Source organism: Lepidochelys olivacea, assembly GCF_965140295.1.
Source record: "Lepidochelys olivacea isolate rLepOli2 genome assembly, chromosome: 2".
NCBI classification, from domain to species: Eukaryota; Metazoa; Chordata; order Testudines; family Cheloniidae; genus Lepidochelys; species Lepidochelys olivacea.
In genome coordinates this window covers 69,202,252-69,221,484 of record NC_140412.1, presented here as the reverse complement: position 1 = coordinate 69,221,484, position 19,233 = coordinate 69,202,252, and the positions used below count along the sequence as shown (strand labels likewise).

The window sequence follows — 19,233 nt, the reverse complement described above, 5'->3', positions numbered from 1 at the left end:
TGCACAAGCGGCGGAACAAGTTTGGGAACCACTGCTCTAGATGATGGAAATGGAGACAATTTTTGACTAAGATCCAAAGAAGTCATTAAAAGCTCTGTCCAAATCATTTAAAGCTCTCTCTAGAGATGCTCCAAACAATAAAGTGTCATCAAAGGATGCTTGGATGAGGTTGTTTCTGCTGGTAGGATCTTTATCTGGTGCTGCCTGCCCTGTGTTCTTAGATTCCAGAATTTTGCATAGGAGTTAGCCAAGAAACTGGGAACAACACAGGCCAAGCTGTATAACAATGCTGGGAGTTGTCTTTGATTGGCTTGTGATGTTTTTCTGCAGTGGGGGTTCCTAGCTGATGACTTCTTCTGGGGCTGGGGCTGGGGCTGAGGAATGACAGAGGGCAGTTCAGACCATGGCTATGTGTGCAATGGTAGCTCTCAGAGCAAGAGAGGAGGATCCAAATTCTCATTTGTGAGCACACGTTCAAATTTTACAGCCACAAATCGAGAACTCCAAAAGACTTCCTGCTACATCAGCTGAGGTGTAGGAAGGAAAAGTTGGTCTTTGAAACTGCAGAAAATGTGTAAACTTCAAGTCCTATTGGACTTGGTATCACGTTAGTAACTCTCAGTTGATGGATCTTTGATTTATTTAACCCACGTCTTCTCCAGTGATGCTGTAATAGGAGAAAACCTTCTTAGACCCCTGTCATAATCATACAGCTAAGGGTAGCCTAGAATTCCTCCTTACTTGTAAGGGGTTAAGAAGCTCAGATGATCTGGTTGGTACCTGACCAAAAGGACCAATGGGGAAAGAAGATACTTTCAAATCTGGGGGGCAGGGGAGGCTTTGTTTGTGCTCTTTGTTTGGGTGTTCTCTTGGGAAGCAGAGAAGCACCAGGTAAGAAAACTTCTTCTCCTATAAACCATCCAAAAGTGAGTCTCAATATTGTAGAAAGAGTAAGTAAATAAGGCAGGGCGCATTAGATTACCTTTTGTTTTCAACTTGTGAATTTTCCCTGTGCTAAGAGGGAGGTTTATCCGTGTTTTTTGTAACTTTAAAGTTTTGCCTAGAGGGGAATCCTCTGTGTTTTGAATCTGATTACCCTGTAAAGTTACCTTCCATCCTGATTTTACAGAGGTGCTTCTTTTACTTTTTTTTCCTTTATAATAAAGTTCTGTTTTTTAAGAATCTGGTTTACCTATTTGGTTGGTATATTATTCTCAAGCCTTCCCAGGAAGGGGGTGTAGGGCTTGGGGGGATATTTTGGGGGAATAGGAATTCCAAGTAGTCCTTTCCCTGATTCTTTGTCTAAATCACTTGGTGGTGGCAGCATACCATCCAAGGACAAAGGATGTGTGCCTTGGGGAAGTTTTTACCTAAGCTGGTAGAAATAAGCCTAGGGGGCTTTCATGCAAATCCCCAGATCTGTACCCTAGAGTTCAGAGTAGGGAGGGAACCCTGACGTGGTGGCAGAGCGGTGGGATCATTTTGAACCAAAAGCACAGTCGGATTTTAAAAGGACAATTTTTTTTTTCCTTTTGGCTGCTTGGAAAGCAGGGAGGTTTTTGCGGGTTTTTTAAGGATTTTTTTTTAAGCTGTGAGCACCTGGAGTTTTTTTTTTTCTGTCTGAGGGCAGGGTAGTTAATTTCCTGCAGGAAAATTCACAAGTTGAAAACAAAATGTAATCTAACATGCCCTGCCTTATTTACTTACTCTTTCTGCAATATTGAGACTCACTTTAGGATGGTTTATAGGAGAAGGAGTTTTCTGACCTGGTGCTTCTCTGCTTCCCAAGAGAACACCCAAACAAAGAGCACAAAAAAGCCTTCCCCCCCCCGCCACCCCAGATTTGAAAGTATTTTCTTTCCCCATTGGTCCTTTTGGTCAGGTGCCAACCAGGTTGTCTGAGCTTCTTAACCCCTTACAAGTAAGGAGGAATTCTAGACTATCCTTAGCTATATGGTTATGACAACCCCCTTCAAAATTAAGCTATTTGGGAAGGTGTGGAGAAGAGCGTTTTGACATGTTCAAGATGGAGTGGATACAATACACTCATGCAGCCAAATGGGACAATATTTTAATAGCTAAGTTATTGAACTTGCCTGAGAGCAGGGGGATCTCTTTTCTTCTGGATGAAAGAGGAAAAGGATGAAAAGATAGGGGTTGATGGAGGAAGAGGAAAGGAACCAAAATTCCTCAGCACTGTTGGAAAGGATCTGTTGCTGCTGCCATCAAAGAAGTCGTCTTGGTGGTCAAGTATAGCATTCAGTGATCACTCAGTGCTTAAGGTATTTGAAGGACTGTACCAGCCTTGAAGGAACAGGCAGGCGCCTACAACCAAAATTCTCTAGGTGTAATCAAGGAAGTCCCCTGCCCTGGCCTGGACCTGGACTACTTAAATAGGAAACAGACTGAGCAGGAAACCAGAAGTCATGCAGGTTTCTCAGGCACCAGGAAACTAGACTGACTGGGCACAAAGATTTTGTCTGATGCCAATTTTAGGAGCTCTGAATTAGGGCCCTAAGGTAAGGGCCTTATGAACTTTGTTTAAAAGTTGGCTTCTTCACTGTGACCTTCTTGAAGAGGACATATCTATTTTGTTAATTTGTTTTGGCGTCCCCTGGCTTGAATACTTTACATGGTGCTTATAAGAGATCTGGTTTGTTCTGTATCCTGTTCCAGCTGGCTGTGCATAATAAATAATAATAGGTTCAGTGCCTTGCCCAGACTGACTGGGACACTCAGCCCACAAAGACACAGTTTCAATAACATAACATGTAGGCAGTTCACCCCAACTGCCAGTAGAGGATGCAGCCACTTTATACAAATACAGGTTTCAGAGTAGCAGCCATGTTAGTCTGTATTCGCAACAAGAAAAGGAATACTTATGGCACCTTAGAGACTAACAAATTTATTTGAGCATAAGCTTTATGCATCCGATGAAGTGAGCTGTAGCTCACGAAAGCTTATGCTCAAATAAATTTGTTAGTCTCTAAGGTGCCACAAGTACTCCTTTTCTTTTTAATGTAAAAGTAGCATCTTACTCACAAACTAAAACTAGAAAAAAGGAATAAGTGGCTTTCCCATCTATTTGTACAGAATCTAAGTGCTGGCTTCCCCACTCGCAGGGTCCCAGAGCCCAGGCTTCAGCCCAAACCCGAATGTCTACACTGCAATTAAACAGCCACTGAGCCAGAGCCCAAGTGTTGATGCCTGTGTGTCTTAGTTTTACCCCTCAAAATTAATGTGTGTCTGGAAATTCTTGGAAGCTTCAACACTCCCCTCTCACCCCACCAAAACCTGTGCACTTTGAGCAGCAAGTAGTAGGATAAATAGTCCCTCCAAACCATACATGAAAGGAATATTAACAATTCCCTGTTTCAGATGTGATGCATTGGTCTTTTGTGCTGCCATTTTGTATCGCAAACTTACATCCAAAATATGCTGCCCACTTTCACTCCCAAGCAGGGTCCAGTGTATTCCATGATTAGAGAATCTGATGCAGAATTTACTCCTTGTAACATAATTGTACTCCAGAATCTCAGCGCTCCTTTGTTTAATTGTTTGTAGCCTTTATGTTTGCAGAGATAACCTTGACAATGTGAAGTGAGAAAATCAATGCAGTAATGTCTTCTTGAGTCTATAGAGGGTCTGAAACAATACCCATAAGAGGTGTTCTCGCCTCTGCTCATCTCATCCCTGCTCTGCTCATCTCAATCAGGGCCCCATGAACTCTGTCTCCTTCTATCCCCAGGAGTGGAAGGAGACAGAAGTGTAGGATGGTGGGCTGGGCTGCCAAGGCACAACGAAGCCAGCTATGTGCACCACTTTCCCTGATATACACTGGGGGATTGGGAGAGGGACATTCTGACTCAGACTGCCTTGCCAACATTGTAGGAGCCAAAATCCTGGGAATCAAGCTGGGTCACTTGCCCCTGGTCTACACACTGGGGAAGGGGGTGGGGTGTTGACCTAAGATACGCAACTTCAGCTAAGAGAATAGCATAGCTGAAGTCGGCATAACTGGCCGTGAGGATGGCGGCGAGTCGACCACTGCCGCTTCCCCCATTGACTACGCTTCTACCTCTCGTGTGATGGATTTCCGGAGTCAACAGGGAGCATGTTCAGGGATCGATCACTACCTGCTGATCCAGCGGGTAGTGAAGTCCTGCCCTTGAAGAGCAGGGGAAGACATGGAGAATGAAGAGTATTTTCTAGTAGTGAATAAGTTATTAATATTGGCACCAAATTTAGGGGCTGCCACTGCAGAATTTAGTTCCAATGCACCTATTGCAGGCCTTGAAATTGTTTATTGGTTGCCTACTAGCCAGAGATAAATATAAACAACTAGCTAAATCCCTGCATGTGAGATGCAGAGGTAAGGTGTTACCGAGAAGGCCAGGCCCCCTAACCCCAAGCTGTTGGGAAAGGGGAGGATGTAGAGGTTTCTGCTGGGATGCTGACTGTAGTCTCTGTTTGTGGGTTTCATCTTTTATGTCAGCCTCTAGATAAGGGAAGTCATAGAAATTTAAAACTTTCTGTATTGGGGGAGTTTTTCAGGCTCTGTATCTACTGCATTAACTTCATCCACTATGCCTATGATTCTAATTTAAGCAAAAAACCCACAATCTGTCATGTGCCTGGCAGTTCTAATATTTATAAACCCACACCAGTACTTATGTTTCTTTTCTACAGTAGGTTTTTTCTTAATAATTTCCCACCACTGCTACGAGAAGGGAGCCACATAAACAATAAGTACATTTTGTTACTACCAACTTGGGCTGGAGAAGAACCAATGGCATCGCTGAAAGCCTCCATCATTCCTATTATCTATCACGGCTCAAAATGCCCAGGAAATGTCAACAAATTCTCATATCTATGAGTGATCCCCATCTGAGTGTAAGTATAGTTCAGGATACCAGTTTTTAATAATCAAATGATAGCATCTCACAGTACAATAGTGTTCAGAGAGAAAAATGTCTTACCGTGCCACAGTTTTCCACACATACTAAGTACGGATGCCACCATGAACCTTCCGTTGTCCCATGACTTACTGGAGAAATCCTCATCTAGGCCATTCTTTCTCTTGTAAATGTGCAGGAGAAGATTTAAAAAGCAACTAATGCTTATGAAAATTAAAAGAGGTGCAAAAAATATTATGTTTAACACCCACAAGATGAAGACAATATAGTATAAATAGTGGTACTCCACACCAGTCCATTGTTCTAATACATAAGTCAGCCAGGTCGAACTCATCACTGATTCCTGCCATGAAGTAAGGGATTCACTTTTACTTAACATCTTCTGTTAAAAATATTAGGCAAACGGAGTCAAATTCTCTTTGTAATCAAAGCAGCTTCTTAATCTTGCCCCTAGAAAGAGAGAATGCATTGTTCATTTATTCCTACTACTACCAGAGAAGTTGCAGACATGCTTTCGTTGTATTTAAATGATGTTCTTAATATCCTGTTTTTCTCATGTGAAGTAGGACTTTGATAGAACTATTTTTAACACATTGCAGTAGTGCCAGAGGAAAATCAGCAGAAGAAGGGACTGACTGCAGCAGAGGAATCCTGGCAGTGGCCAGTGATGGACTGAAGTGTCATGGAAGGCCCGTGCAAGGGGCTAAGGAGCAACATTGTTGGGCATTAGGTGATGGTTAGAGAGAGGGAGCACTGAAAGAATAGACCTGAGATTCAAGAGTTTTTATTCAGAACAAGATTCAGTGAGTGGTAATCTTGGTGAGCAAAAGAGCTGTTCCAGGGCTGATGATCAAATGAGGGGAGGCTGAGGAAAAGAGGCTGAAGAGGCAGCAACTAATGGGTCAGAGGAGACATGGACACGGAAGGTGTCTTCAAAGAGTATGAAGGAGGACTGCATCGAGGCAGAGGGAAAACTAGCAATCAGAGAGGAAGGTGGTCAAGATACCAAAATAAGGAACCTGCTCCTTCCTAGATGGTCCTCTCCCCACTTGCTTCTCTCCCTCCCACCGGAAGCCATTATGAAACCTTAACTATAGTGCTTGGTGCTGCTATAATAAAAGGAAATAAATATCAGCATCAATACAGCTATCTTTGAGTCTTTGCTTAACACATCAACTTTCAGTGGTATCAGGTTGTTCTACAATTGTTTTAGGTATTGTGAGGACCGATTAGCAAATTTTTGCAAAGGACTTTGATATGAAGTGGTACTAAAAAAAAACAACACCCTAGATTCAGAGCCATGCCCTGTATTATAGTAATTATCACACCAAAAGGTAGCTAATTTCCCGAATACTTTGCTCTCCTTCTCCTGTGCCAGCAGTGGTACTATCCAAAATTCAATACACCGGTAACACACAAGAATAGGATAAATAACAAGGTGGCTTGCAGCTGCATTTCAAGAAAACACCTATGATTGTGGAGACAGATTAGAACCCCGGGTGTTTATGGTTTACTAAGGTGGGGCTGGCAGTATCACCTATGAAGGTTGCCTGACACTCCCTACGATAAAACCCTGTTTTAGGTTGTTTATAACTTTGCCAGACTTAAACAGTTTGGGATGAAATTTTCCATGCCAGGTATCTGCCTCAGGCTAAATTGTTTTGGGAAAATCTCAGCCAACACAATTTATCGGCCACGGCAGAATGAGTTCAGGGGAAGATGTTTTTCCCATATAAAAAAAATATTCTGGTGATCCAACCCCCTCCATGCTTTAGCGCTAGGGATTAAAATTTGGCAGGGTGTGGCCTTTGTGTCAGTAAGGTGCCTTTTGCTCTCCCCATGAAAATCCGCCCAAATTTGGTGAAGTTATAAGCCTTTGAAAAATCATAGTTCATCCATTCTCAGTAGAGACTTCAAGTTTAGGAGCCAAATTCCTCTAATATAATATCTGCACTGAGCATGTTCCCGTATATGGCTGAGCAGGACTCCCCCCGCAATTTTGAACTGGTAATATTTAATAGTCTTGTCATAGGAAATATTTCTAAAATTAAGACTACAGGAAAGCAAATATTCAATGGTCAGAAGCTTCTACAAATCCTGAAGCTAATGACTGAAAGATAAATAAGCCAAATAAACCGATATAAAAGTGCAACTCCCACAACTCTTAAATTGGAAACCTGCCATCGTATTTGACAAATATCCTTATATGGACACTATCAACTTTAAATAAAATCAATTTTAAAAATAGTGCGTTTGAAATAGTTTCAGCTCCTAGCTGTGCCCCTGAACCACATTTTACTCTTTTAATTATATTTTCTTCCCTTTGCTCCACGGAAAACCCAACCAAGAGAACCTGAGTTGCTGCACACGGGAACTGGTGAAATGGTCTATACACAGCATGCAACCATGTGAACTTAGCAATTGCCAGAGGAGCCAGTGTTTAATTTGGTCCAGTGTTGTGTCTCTGTCAATTTATTTGAGCATAAGCTTTCGTGAGCTACGGCTCACTTCATCGGATGCATACTGTGGAAAATACAGAAGATGTTTTTATACACACAAACCATGAAAAAATGGGTGTTTATCACTACAAAAGGTTTTCTCTCCCCCCCAACCCACTCTCCTGCTGGTAATAGCTTATCTAAAGTGATCACTCTCCTTACAATGTGTATGATAATCAAGGTGGGACATTTCCAGCACAAATCCAGTGTTTAACAAGAATGTCTGAGGAACAGTGAGGGGGGGAGGAATAAACAAGGGGAAATAGTTACTTTTTATAATGAATCAACCATTCCCAGTCTCTATTCAAGCCCAAGTTAATTGTATCCAATTTGCAAATTAATTCCAATTCAGCAGTCTCTCGTTGGAGTCTGTTTTTGAAATTTTTTTGTTGAAGGATAGTCACTTTGAGATCAGAAATCGAGTGACCAGAGAGATTGAAGTGTTCTCCGACTGGTTTATGAATAATTCTTGACATCTGATTTGTGTCCATTTATTCTTTTATGTAGAGACTGTCCAGTTTGAACAATGTACATGGCAGAGGGGCATTGCAGGCACATGATGGCATATATCACATTGGTAGATGTGCAGGTGAACAAGCCTCTGATAGTGTGGCTGATGTTATTAGGCCCTGTGATGGTGTCCCCTGAATAGATATGTGGGCACAGTTGGCAACGGGCTTTGTTGCAAGGATAGGTTCCTGGGTTAGTGGTTCTGTTGTGTGGTGTGTGGTTGCTGGTGAGTATTCGCTTCAGGCTGGGGGGCTGTCTGTAGGCAAGGACTGGCCTGTCTCCCAAGATTTGTGAGAGTGTTGCGTCATCCTTCAGGATAGTTTTGTAGATCCTTGATAATGCGTTGGAGGGGTTTTAGTTGGGGGCTGAAGGTGACGGGTAGTGGCATTCTGTTATTTTCTTTGTTAGGCCTGTCCTGTAGTAGGTGACTTCTGGGAACTCTTCTGGCTCTATCAATCTGTTTCTTCACTTCTGCAGGTGGGTATTGTAGTTGTAGAATGCTTGATAGAGATCTTGTAGGTGTTTGTCTCTGTCTGAGGGTTTGGAGCAAATGCGGTTGTATCGCAGAGCTTGGCTGTAGACAATGGATCGTGTGGTGTGGTCAGGGTGAAAGCTGGAGGCATGCAGGTAGGAATAGCGGTCAGTAGGTTTCCGGTATAGGGTGATGTTTATGTGACCATCGTTTATTAGCACCGTCGTGTCCAGGAAGTGGATCTCTTGTGTGGACTGGACCAGGCTGAGGTTGATGGTGGGATGGAAATTGTTGAAATCATGGTGGAATTCCTCAAGGGCTGGGTGGAATTCCACAGTATGCATCCGATGAAGTGAGCTGTAGCTCACGAAAGCTCATGCTCAAATAAATTGGTTAGTCTCTAAGGTGCCACAAGTACTCCTTTTCTTTTTGTGAATACAGACTAACAGGCTGTTACTCTGAAATCTGTCTCTGTCAGTGGCCATTACAAGATGCAAGAAACGCTGAAGTGGGCATTTATGAAATACCTGCTCCTATTCTGTTCTCTTTATACTCTACACAGAACACCCATCATTCGGTAATCTAGTGCCCATCAATTAGAAGTTAGTTAATCCCTGAAGACTAAGAGCTGATCACTTCCATTTTTCTTAAATATTACCTAATCTTCCTGCAGATGTTCCCTGAATCCTATATAAACGTCTAACTTGTGTGTGTCCGTGTTGACAGAAGCTTAGCAAACTATCGCCTCTTTAGCCTCCATCTCTAAACAGTCCCAATCTTCCCAACCTCTCTTCCTACACAAGCTTCCCCTGCTTCTCAGCGTCAGTTTTGTTTGTTGCCCCTGGCTCAGCCCCCCCTTCTGTCAAATGCACAAACTAAACTAAAGGAACTGCTGTAGCCGCGCGAGCCGCACCACGGCGCAGGGCACAAGGCGGAGGGAGGCGGCCGCGCAGGGCAGAGGCTGCGCCGCAGCCCGGGGACCGGGAACCCCGCGGCTGCTGCGCGGGCCGCTGTCACGCGGCGCTGGGCGCGCTCGCCTCAGGGGAGCAGCCGCCGCGTGGAGCCCGCCCGTCCCCACACGCGTCCCCCGGGACCGAGAGTCCCCCGCGCTCAAGGATTCCTGCAGCTCACCTGGCTCCGGCTCTGAGCTCCGCGCTCCGCTTTGTCTCCAGCGCCGCTGGGTCCCGGCCAGGGTTAGCAGGGCGCGGGGCGGCACCCGGCAGAAGGGCTGGTGCCAGTTTCGGGAGCTTGTGAAAATCGCCCGGAGGCACAAGCGGGAGCCCGCCCTACCGCGGGCCCTGCCCTCCTAGGCCTTGGGAGCGAGTGCTTACCCCCCGCCCCTCCCCCCATGAACCGGACAGGGGCCTGAGCCCCGGAATCCCCTGATCCCCTGGGATCACCTGATCTCTGCCGCTCCCATGAACTGGAACCTCCCCCTAGGAACCAGAAAAGGGACTTCTGTCCCCTTCCACTCATTGCTCCCCTCGATGAACTGGGAAAGGGGGCTGAACTCCCTTGAACCCTCTACACACACACACACCTCCCCCCCATATGCATGAACCAGGAAAGGGGCCACAGCCCGACATCAACTGTGCTACCTGGTGCATGAGCTGAGGAAATGGCCGTCCCCAGCAGCGCAGGAGTCTACATAGCTGTATCACACCTGGCTCTTTTTAGGGGACTTTCTGGTGACACCAGAGTAGGGCCCTATTCTCCAACATGGCTCTGTATTCATGGGGGCCTAAATAAGCAAAGGGGATATGAAGCTACTGTTATTGCTATTTATTATTATGAAGTGATAATGGAAGCCACAACAAAGAGAAATAATGGAACAGTATCAACAGATGAGCTTTGTATTACAGAATGGATGATGCATAGGATGTTTCAGCACAACATGAAATGATACCGTAGAACCTCAGAGATACAAATACCAGAGTTATGGACTGACTGGTCAACCACGCATCATCTGGAACCAGAAGTAAACAATCAGGCAGCAGTGGAGACCAAAAAAATAAATAAATAAAACAAATACTGTATTGTGGATCTTAAATGTAGGCACCTCTGGGCTGCCTGTCCCCCCCGGGGCAGCCAGTTACAGCTAGGAGGTACTGCATTGCCAGACCACGAGAGCCCGAGCCAGTAGAACAGGAGCAGTACTCAGGTCTGCGCTGCTTTCCTGTAAGCCGTGGGCACCGTTTCCATCCCCCCCTCTTCCCCCATGGCCCGGAGGGGGATGCGTTGTTTCCACCCCGCTCTCCTCTGCCCCAGAGGGGGATACGCTGTTTCCACCCCCCACCTCACCCCTGGCCCGAAGGGGGATAAGCTTGCAAACTCAGTCCGATTGACCTCAGGAAAGAAGCTGCCTGCAAGGAAGCTGCTGGTCCTGAGGAGGGAGCTGCAGCTGGAGCGTGAGCCCAAACTGCATTTTGTTCAGAATTATGAACATCTCCATTCCCGGGGTGTCCATAACTCTGAGGTTCTATTGCAGGTTAAAAAGTATTATGCATCTAGCTACATAACCTAGTATTGTCTTGTTAATCAGGCCAAAATGTATGTACCTTTGTACATAGGTTAAGTTGGAAACTTGGAACCAATGCTATCTGGACTGCAAAGGTGACCGTGATTGGATGATGTTAGGTATGTAACTAACCACAAGGGTAAAATGAGATTTTTTTTAAAATAAGTGATTTTTTTTATATAGCCTTATAACCCATGTGGGTCAGGGTGAGCTGCAGACTGGCCTCCAAATTGGTTGGTGAGCACCAGCTTTCTGTACATGCTGTACCTGGTGTACCTGGTGTACAGTAGAACCTCAGAGTTACGAACACCAGAATTAGGAACTGACTGGTCAACCACACACCTCATTTGGAACCGAAAATACACAATCAGGTAGTAGCAGATACTGTACTGTATTTGCCCTTTTTTTCTTTTCTTTTCTTTTCTTTTCTTTTCTTTTTTTTTTTTTTGGTATTATGTAAAATGTAAACTACCAAAAAAATAAAGGGAAAGCTTTTAAAAAGAGATTTGACAATGTAAGAAAACTGTTTCTGTGCTTGTTTCATTTAAATTAAGAAGGTCAAAAGCATCATTTTTCTTCTGGATAGTAAAGTTTCAAAGCTATATTAAGTCGAAGTTCAGTTGTAAACTTTTGAAAGAGAAACCATAACGTTTTGTTCAGAGTTATGAACATTTCAGAGTTACAAACAAGCAACATTCCAAAGGTATTCGTAACTCTGAGGTTCTACTGTAGTAAGAAAAATCTGACTTAAAAAAACCAGTTGAACTTTCTATCTGACATGTCACAAATTTAGAAACTGAACAGAACCCACTATGCATTTAGTTACAATCCCTCACACCCACTGTCCCTGGCCCACAACATGAACTGGGAGAGTAACCTCATTTCCCTTACACTTACAACCCCTTCATCCCCAGCACGAACTGGGGAAAGGGTCTCGGTCTGTCCCCTTCTCCTCTCCTCTTTCTCCTCCCCACCCCACACACGCGGAAAGGTGCCTCAGCTCCTTACAACCACTACTCCACTCCTACCCAGAATGAGAGAACCTGCATTGCATCATTAGTTTCTGATAGCAGCATAAGATAGCTTGCTTCTAGGGCACAGCTCTAGATGAAGAAAGGAGAGGAAAGAAAATAGTCACACATGTTACTTCTCTTTAGAGAAAGCCTTAGAACTACTAAAACCTTACCAGTGCAATTAACACAGAGAAGAGGGTTTAAAAAAAAAAAGGAAAACAAGTTACTTAGCACTGACAGAGTTCTTTGACCAACTGGATTCCTCTGCTAGAAATGGCATAAGAGAAATTAACTTCCCATGCTGTAAAATTCTTAGAAAGTAACATTGTTGACTTAGTTGATAAAAACCCAAAAATGAAGGGATTAGCCAGCCACAACTGCTTTTCTCCCTTTGCTCAGATCACAAGAGAAAATGAGATATTTGTGTTTTGACTCAGAGAGTAGGTGAACATTTATCAAAAGGGCCCTCCTGACTGGGGAAATGCTTCCTTGGCTGGATGATTCTCCAAGGTCTGGATGACTGTATTTTTTTTGTTCATTTGGTGTGATTTTTAATTGTATACAATTGGGTAAAAAGAGACCTCTAACACCCAAGTGCCTTTCTTTAGATTTTTTTTTAAATGTGCCAAAAAACTATTTAAATAAAAACTTGACCCCCTGTATTCCTAACCTCAAGCATTCAAAATAGCGAATCAGGTATCCCAAAATCATAATTGTCTTAAAAATCCATGAGATTTTAAAAACATAATACAGTTTTACTTCCTTTCTTTTTGACTTCTGCTTTCAGAGCTTTTAGGTTGCACTCAGGTCACATTTTCATCGATTCCAAGGACAGAAGAAACCATTCTGAAGATCTAGTCTGACGTCTTGCATTATACTCGTCACAGAACTGTAAGGTATGTTTTCTAATCCTTTAATCATTCTTGTGGCTCTTTTCCAAACCCCCTCCAATTTATCGACATCCTTCTTGAATTGCGGACACCAGAACTGAAGAGAGTATTCTAGCAGCGGTCACACTAATGCCAAATGTAGAGATAAAATAACCTCTACTCCTATTCAAGATTCTCCTCTTTATGCACCCAAGGCTTGCATTAGCCCTTTTGGCCACAGCATCACATTGGGAGCACATATGCAGCTGATTAACCCCCACATCTTTCTCAGAGTCACAGTTTCTCAGGATAGAGTCCCCCATCCTGTAAGTATGGCCTACATTTTATATTCCTAGATGTATACATTTACATTTAGCTGTATTAAAGCATATTGTTTGCTTGCGCCCAGTTTACCAAGTGATCCAGATTTCTCTGTATCAGCAATATTTCCTCTTCATTATTTACCACTCCCCCAATTTCAGTGTTACTTGAAAACTCTGTCCGTGGTGATTTTATGTTTACTTCCAGGTCAGTGATAAAAATGTTAAATAGCACATGGCCAAGAACTGATCCCTGCCAGGCCTCGCTAGAAACACACCCACTCAAATCCCCATTTACAGTTACATTTTCAGATCCATCAGTTAACCAACTTTTAATAAATTTAATGTATCAGGTTAATTTTATATCATTCTAGTATTTTAATCAAAATGTCATGCAGTACCAAGTCAGACACCTTACAGGAGCTAACTATATTACACCAGCATTACCTTTATCAACAAAACTTGTAAACTCATCCAAAAAAAAAGAAAAAAGATGTCAAGGTAGTGGGACAGGATCTATTGTCCACAAGCCCATGTTGATTGGCATGAACTACATTACTTTCTTTAATTCATTATTAATCAAGTCCCATATCAGCTGTTCCATTATCTTGCCCAGGATCAATGTCAGGCTGACAGGCCTATAATTGGCATCCCATTTACCCTTTTACTGGCTTAATGGACAGAGGGTACTCAGTAGACATGATATATTTTGATTTTAGTAAACCTTTTGACACAGTCCTACCTGACGTTGTCATAAGCAAATGAAGGAAATGTGGTCTAGATTAGATTACGATAAAGTAGGTGCATGACTGGTTGAAAACCTGTACTCAAAGAGCAGTTATCAATGGTTCACTATCAAACTGGGAGGACGTATCTAAGTGGGGTCCCACAAGGGTGTGTCCTGGGCCCAGTACTATCCAATTTTTTCATTAATGACTCGGATATTGGAGTGGCACGTATGCTTATAAAATTTGCAGAGGATACTAAGAGGGGAAAGAAAACAAGTATTCTGGAGCACAAGATTATAATTCAAAAGGATCTTGATAAATTAGAGGATTAGTCTGAAATCCACAAGATGAAATTCAATAAAGCCATGTGCAAAGTACTATACTTAGGAAGGAAAAATCAAATGCACCAATACAAAATTAGGAATAATGGGCTAGGCAGGTAGTACTGTGTACAAGTATCTGGGAGTTATTGCGAATGGCTTTGGGGCAACACAGTTTAAAAAACGTGGACAAAGAATCGAGGTCAGACTTACCCGATGGGGAACTCTAGCCTGAGAAGCAGTGACTCTGAAAGAGATTTGGGGCCAGTGTTAGATAATCAGCTGAACGTGAGCTCTCAATGTAACACTGTGGCCGAAAGAGCTAGTGCAATCCCCATAAATAGGGGAGTCTTGAGTAGAAACAGAGAGATCATTTTACCTCTGTACAGTAACTCCTCACTTAAAGTCATCCTGGTTAATATTGTTACGTTGCTAATCAATTAGAGAACATGCTCATTTAAAGTTGCGCAATGCTCCCTTATAATGTTGTTCATCAGCTGCCTGCTTTGTCCCCTGCTTGCAGAAAGAGCAGCCCGTTGGAGCTAGCTGGTGGGGGCTTGGAACCAGGTGTCCCTCTCCACCTCACTCCTTTACCCCATCGGGCCATGTCCACAGAGCAGTGTGGGGGACATGACAGGGCTCAGGACGGAGGGAGCTTGCTGGCAGCAGCTGCTGTCTCAACTTGCTGATCTACTTAAAAAGGCAATGTACTTAGAGTGCGGTCAGCTTTCTTAAAGGGGCAATGCATGTCTCTCTCACACACACACACCGTGTGTGTGTGTGTGTCTCTCTCTCTGCCATGCTGTCTCTCCTCCCTCCATTCGTGCTGCCTTGTAGAGTGTGAGGCTACATTAACAACATGTTAACCCTCAAGGGCTCAGCCGAGTGCATGTTCATCATCTAGCAATAAGGTGTTCCCTGGGAAATATCCCACCCTCTTCCACCCTCTGACTTCACCACCTCAACCGAGCTTCACAATCATCATTGCTGTGTACAGTATTAAATTGTTTGTTTAAAATTATACTGTTTATATGTTTGTGTGTATGTATATATATATATATAGTCTTGTGTCTGGCAAAAAAAAATTCCCTGGAACCTAACCCAATTTACTTTAATTCTTATGGGGAAATTGGATTCACTTACCATCATTTTGCTTAAAGTAGCATTTTTCAGGAACATAACTACAACATTAAGTGAGGAATTACTGTATTTGGAACTGATGTGACTGATGTTGGAAGACTGTGTCCAGTTCAGGTGCCAACAATTCAAGAATCGTGTTGATCAATTGAAGAGGGCTCAGAGAAGAGCCACAACAAGGATTAAAGGATTAGAAAACTTGCGTAATAGTGAGAGACTCAAAGAGCTCAATTTAGCTTAACAAAGAGATGGTTAATTGGTGGCTTGATTAGTCTATAAATATCTATGTGGGGAACAAATATTTGATTTCAGTCTAGCAGAGAAAGGCATAACATGATCAGATGGCTGGACACTGAAGCTAGACAAATTCAGACTGAAAATAAGGTGTCCATTTTAGACAGGATAATTAACCACTGGAACTATTTAGGGAGGGTTGTGGTGGATTCTCCAACAGTTGCCATTTTAAAATCAAGATTGAATGTTTTTCTAAAAGATCTGCTCTATGAATTATTTGTGGAAAGTTCTCTTCCCTGTGTTATACAAGAGGTCAGCTAGATGATAACAGTGGTCCCTTATGGCCTTGGAATATATGAATCTATGAAATTTGAGTGAAACTAGAGGAGAGCGACAAAAATGATAAAAGCTTTGGAGAACATTACCTATGAGGAAAGTTTTAAAAAACTGGGTATTGTTTAGTTTTGAAAAAAAAAGACTGAGGTGGGACTTGATAACAGTCTTCAAATGTGTTGTTAGAAAGAGGACTGGAGTCAATCGTTATCCATGTCCATTGAAGATAGGACAAAATGTAATTGGCTTTACCTGTGGCAAGGGAGATTTAGGTTACATATGAGGAATACTTTTAAACTATTCAGATAGTTAAGTACTGAGATAAGTTACCAAGGGATGTTGTAAAATACCATCATCAGAGATTTTTAAGAACAGGTTAGACAAACACCTATCAGGATGTATGTGTACTTTGTCCTACCTCAGTGTGTGTGGGGGTGTAAACTAGATGATCTCTCAAGGTCCCTCCCTGCCCTACATTTCTATGAGACAGGTGCTTATTTGCTTTAATAAATTAATACATGAATTTTGGATGAAAAAAAGTTTCAATTTGCATAAATCCAGGCATTTCTAGCCAACAAGAAAAGAGCATGTCATGGAGTTGTAGTTAACTTCAGTTCTAGACTATATTTTAATACTTTTGTTTAGTAAGATAAGCACAGTATGCAAAGCACATAGCTAACTCAATCAGTTTAAAAACTCTCAGGGTATGGCAACTCTTGTCTCCTTCTCTTAATCCATTTTTTCTCCCAACATCCTATTTCCTTCACACACACCCTGAAACCACCACTACATAATTTTCTCTCTTCTCCATCACTTTAATGCTAAACCATGTCTAAGACCTGTGAGAATCTAAAAATATAACATCCATTGATCTTCCCTTTCCCCAGGACCTCCTTGCCTCAATACGTTGTGGTTAGAAATAATGAATGTGCACTTTTACACCTGTTCACACACCATATCTTCTAAAATGGCTTCACAGATTTTCCTGACAACTGAATACAAAAATGAATGGTCTCTAGTTTCCATGTTGTTCTTGTGAATCTGTATAAATTGTGGATTAAGTTATCTCCTACCTTCCACTCAGAAATTTTCCGAAAGCCAATGAATTGGCAAAAATACTTTAAAATTTTCTGATTTCCTCAATTAGTTCCTTTCAAATACATTTATATAGATCTATAATTCTATAAATACAGGCCTTTTTTAGGAACCAATTCTTGAACACTATTTAACATCTCAAGTTCCTAGAATAATGACTACTACTCCTTAGTGCAATCTTTTTCTTTAAAAAAAATGCAAAATACTATTTCTAGTACTGGATTTCTCTCCAGTTGGACTTTAAGTGGACAAAGGTACCTTATCTGCTTGTCCCTTTTGTCTACTGTATATTTCAAAACACATTGTTCCTTTCTGTTCTTATTAGTGTCTGTTCTTATTTCTGATTATTTTCATACCTCTCTCCTCCTCTTTCAGAGTTTCTTTGTATCTTTTAAGTACATGTTAGTCTTTCTCAATGGTTTCTGTATTTGTTATAGGTCTTTTTTATCATGTGTCCTTTTTGCTGTATATTTATTGTGTACTTTTATTTTTCTTTCCAATGCTTTGAGTTAGATCATGCCCAGCTCTTTAACAGGTGCACAGGAGTGGAGGAGGACATGCCCCCACTTCACCATGCTGAGCCCAGTTCATTTCCATCTCTGGCACTCAGAGAGAGCAATGGCAGTTCCAAGGTGACAGTGGCACTAGCCTCCTCAAACAGGTGGCCAGCACACAGAGGGGAGGGTTTACTACTTTCTTTCAATAGGCAAAGCAGCAACATAATGCTTCTGGGAGCCCCTACAGAGGAGATGCACCTTTACATCCACAGTTTAGACATTTATGTTAACACCTGGGATTTTGTTACCCTGAAGTGATGGAACAGGACAAGATAAGATATCCTTAAATAAGATAACACCCTGTATGTTTGATGGACTGATTTTGAAGTCTGTGGACTATATCAGTGGGGCAATAGAAGAGAAACTGGCTGAGAGATTATATAATTCATGGATATACTGATTGCCACATATTTCTTGTTATCAGAGGTACAAAGCTCCGTTGTTTTCATTGCCATTGCTAAAGAAACCTGAATTGATTTGATTACATTTTATCTTGTTCTTGAATCAGTTTTCTACTAAATTCTTCCTCCAGTAGTTTTTTCCCAAACAACATTGGAGCAGGCAGAAGCTTTGAATGCATCTCTTTTCTGATCTGTAGCCATCATCTTTATCCATTGGTCAATACATCATAAAAAGAGTTTTACGTCATGTACCAACTTGCCCTCCTTTTTATTTATGTTTGTTATTGAGAACGGAATAGTTGTTGTAGCTTGTAAATTCTTTCAGCTATAATAATTTTATGATGCATTGTAAGCAACAGCTGCTGTCTTATTTTTCTTTATCAAATCTGACATCAAAGCTAATTGTGCAGCCAAACAAAGTGTAGCCATCTTTCTTATGGGTGTAGCTGAGATGTATTTAGGGCGTGATCTTGTTCTCATACAAGTCAGTGGGAGTGTGACAAATGCAATGCTTTGGAAATATGGACCATTCAAAGACTGTTGTTGAAATATGGGAGATGCTGTGGACACACAGAATATTCAATGACTATTATATCAAATGTATAAATGTTACATGAATTTTTATGGGCTGGCTAGTGATTGCATTCCTGGCTTTATGGAAGAACTAAAATCACTGGTGATATTTAATGCAAATTTCTTATAGGGGTCACAAGTCAGTAGAAGTTTCACCCTCTGGGGGAAATTGCATATACTGGATTGAGCTGCTTCTAGAAGTCTGGGAAACAAAGAACTGTATGAACTTTGTGATCACCCTGATGTGAGGAGATTGGGTCACTCACCCTTGATCCAAGAACTGACATGAGATTGTGAGTAAGCAGCCCAGGCCCCGTGAGAGGATATGAAATACTTGGAACCTGGTTTACACGTGGAAGATGGGTTACACGTGGTAAGCCAGACATATGTATCAACTGTTTCTGTTAAGATATGTTTTCTCTGTAATGCTTTTGTCACTCTTTAACCCTGTCATTGTCCCTGGGGGCTTGTCTACACTTGCAGTTTACAGCGCTGCAACTTTCTCTCTTAGGGGTGTGAAAAAACACCCCCCCTGAGCACTGCAAGTTTCAGCGCTGTAAAGTGCCAGTGTAGACAGACCTTTAAATGCTCTCAGCCAAACGAGCCCAGAGCATGAGGACACACAGAATGCAGACTCTGGGCTCTTTTGGCCACAGTGTTGCATTGGGAGAACACAGAATTCAGGTGTCCCCTGCAGAAGAGGCAGCCACAGAGATATTTAAGGGAGTGCACAGTCAAA

The 19,233-nt window shown here is 42.3% G+C and overlaps 1 protein-coding gene across 1 annotated transcript in view; it reads right to left on the bottom strand.

The window, feature by feature from the left end:
* LOC311516064 (DGAT1/2-independent enzyme synthesizing storage lipids-like) overlaps nt 1-9,576 on the bottom strand; it is a 47,130-nt gene extending 37,554 nt beyond the window's left edge. The window contains exons 1-2 of the mRNA XM_084619698.1: nt 9,528-9,576; nt 4,980-5,366 (exon numbers count right to left, since the gene is read on the bottom strand). Of these exons, the coding sequence (XP_084475824.1) occupies nt 4,980-5,295 (316 nt within the window). The 5' untranslated portion in view covers nt 5,296-5,366; nt 9,528-9,576. The remainder of the gene's footprint in view (nt 1-4,979; nt 5,367-9,527) is intronic.
* Between the last annotated feature and the right edge of the window lie 9,657 nt (nt 9,577-19,233).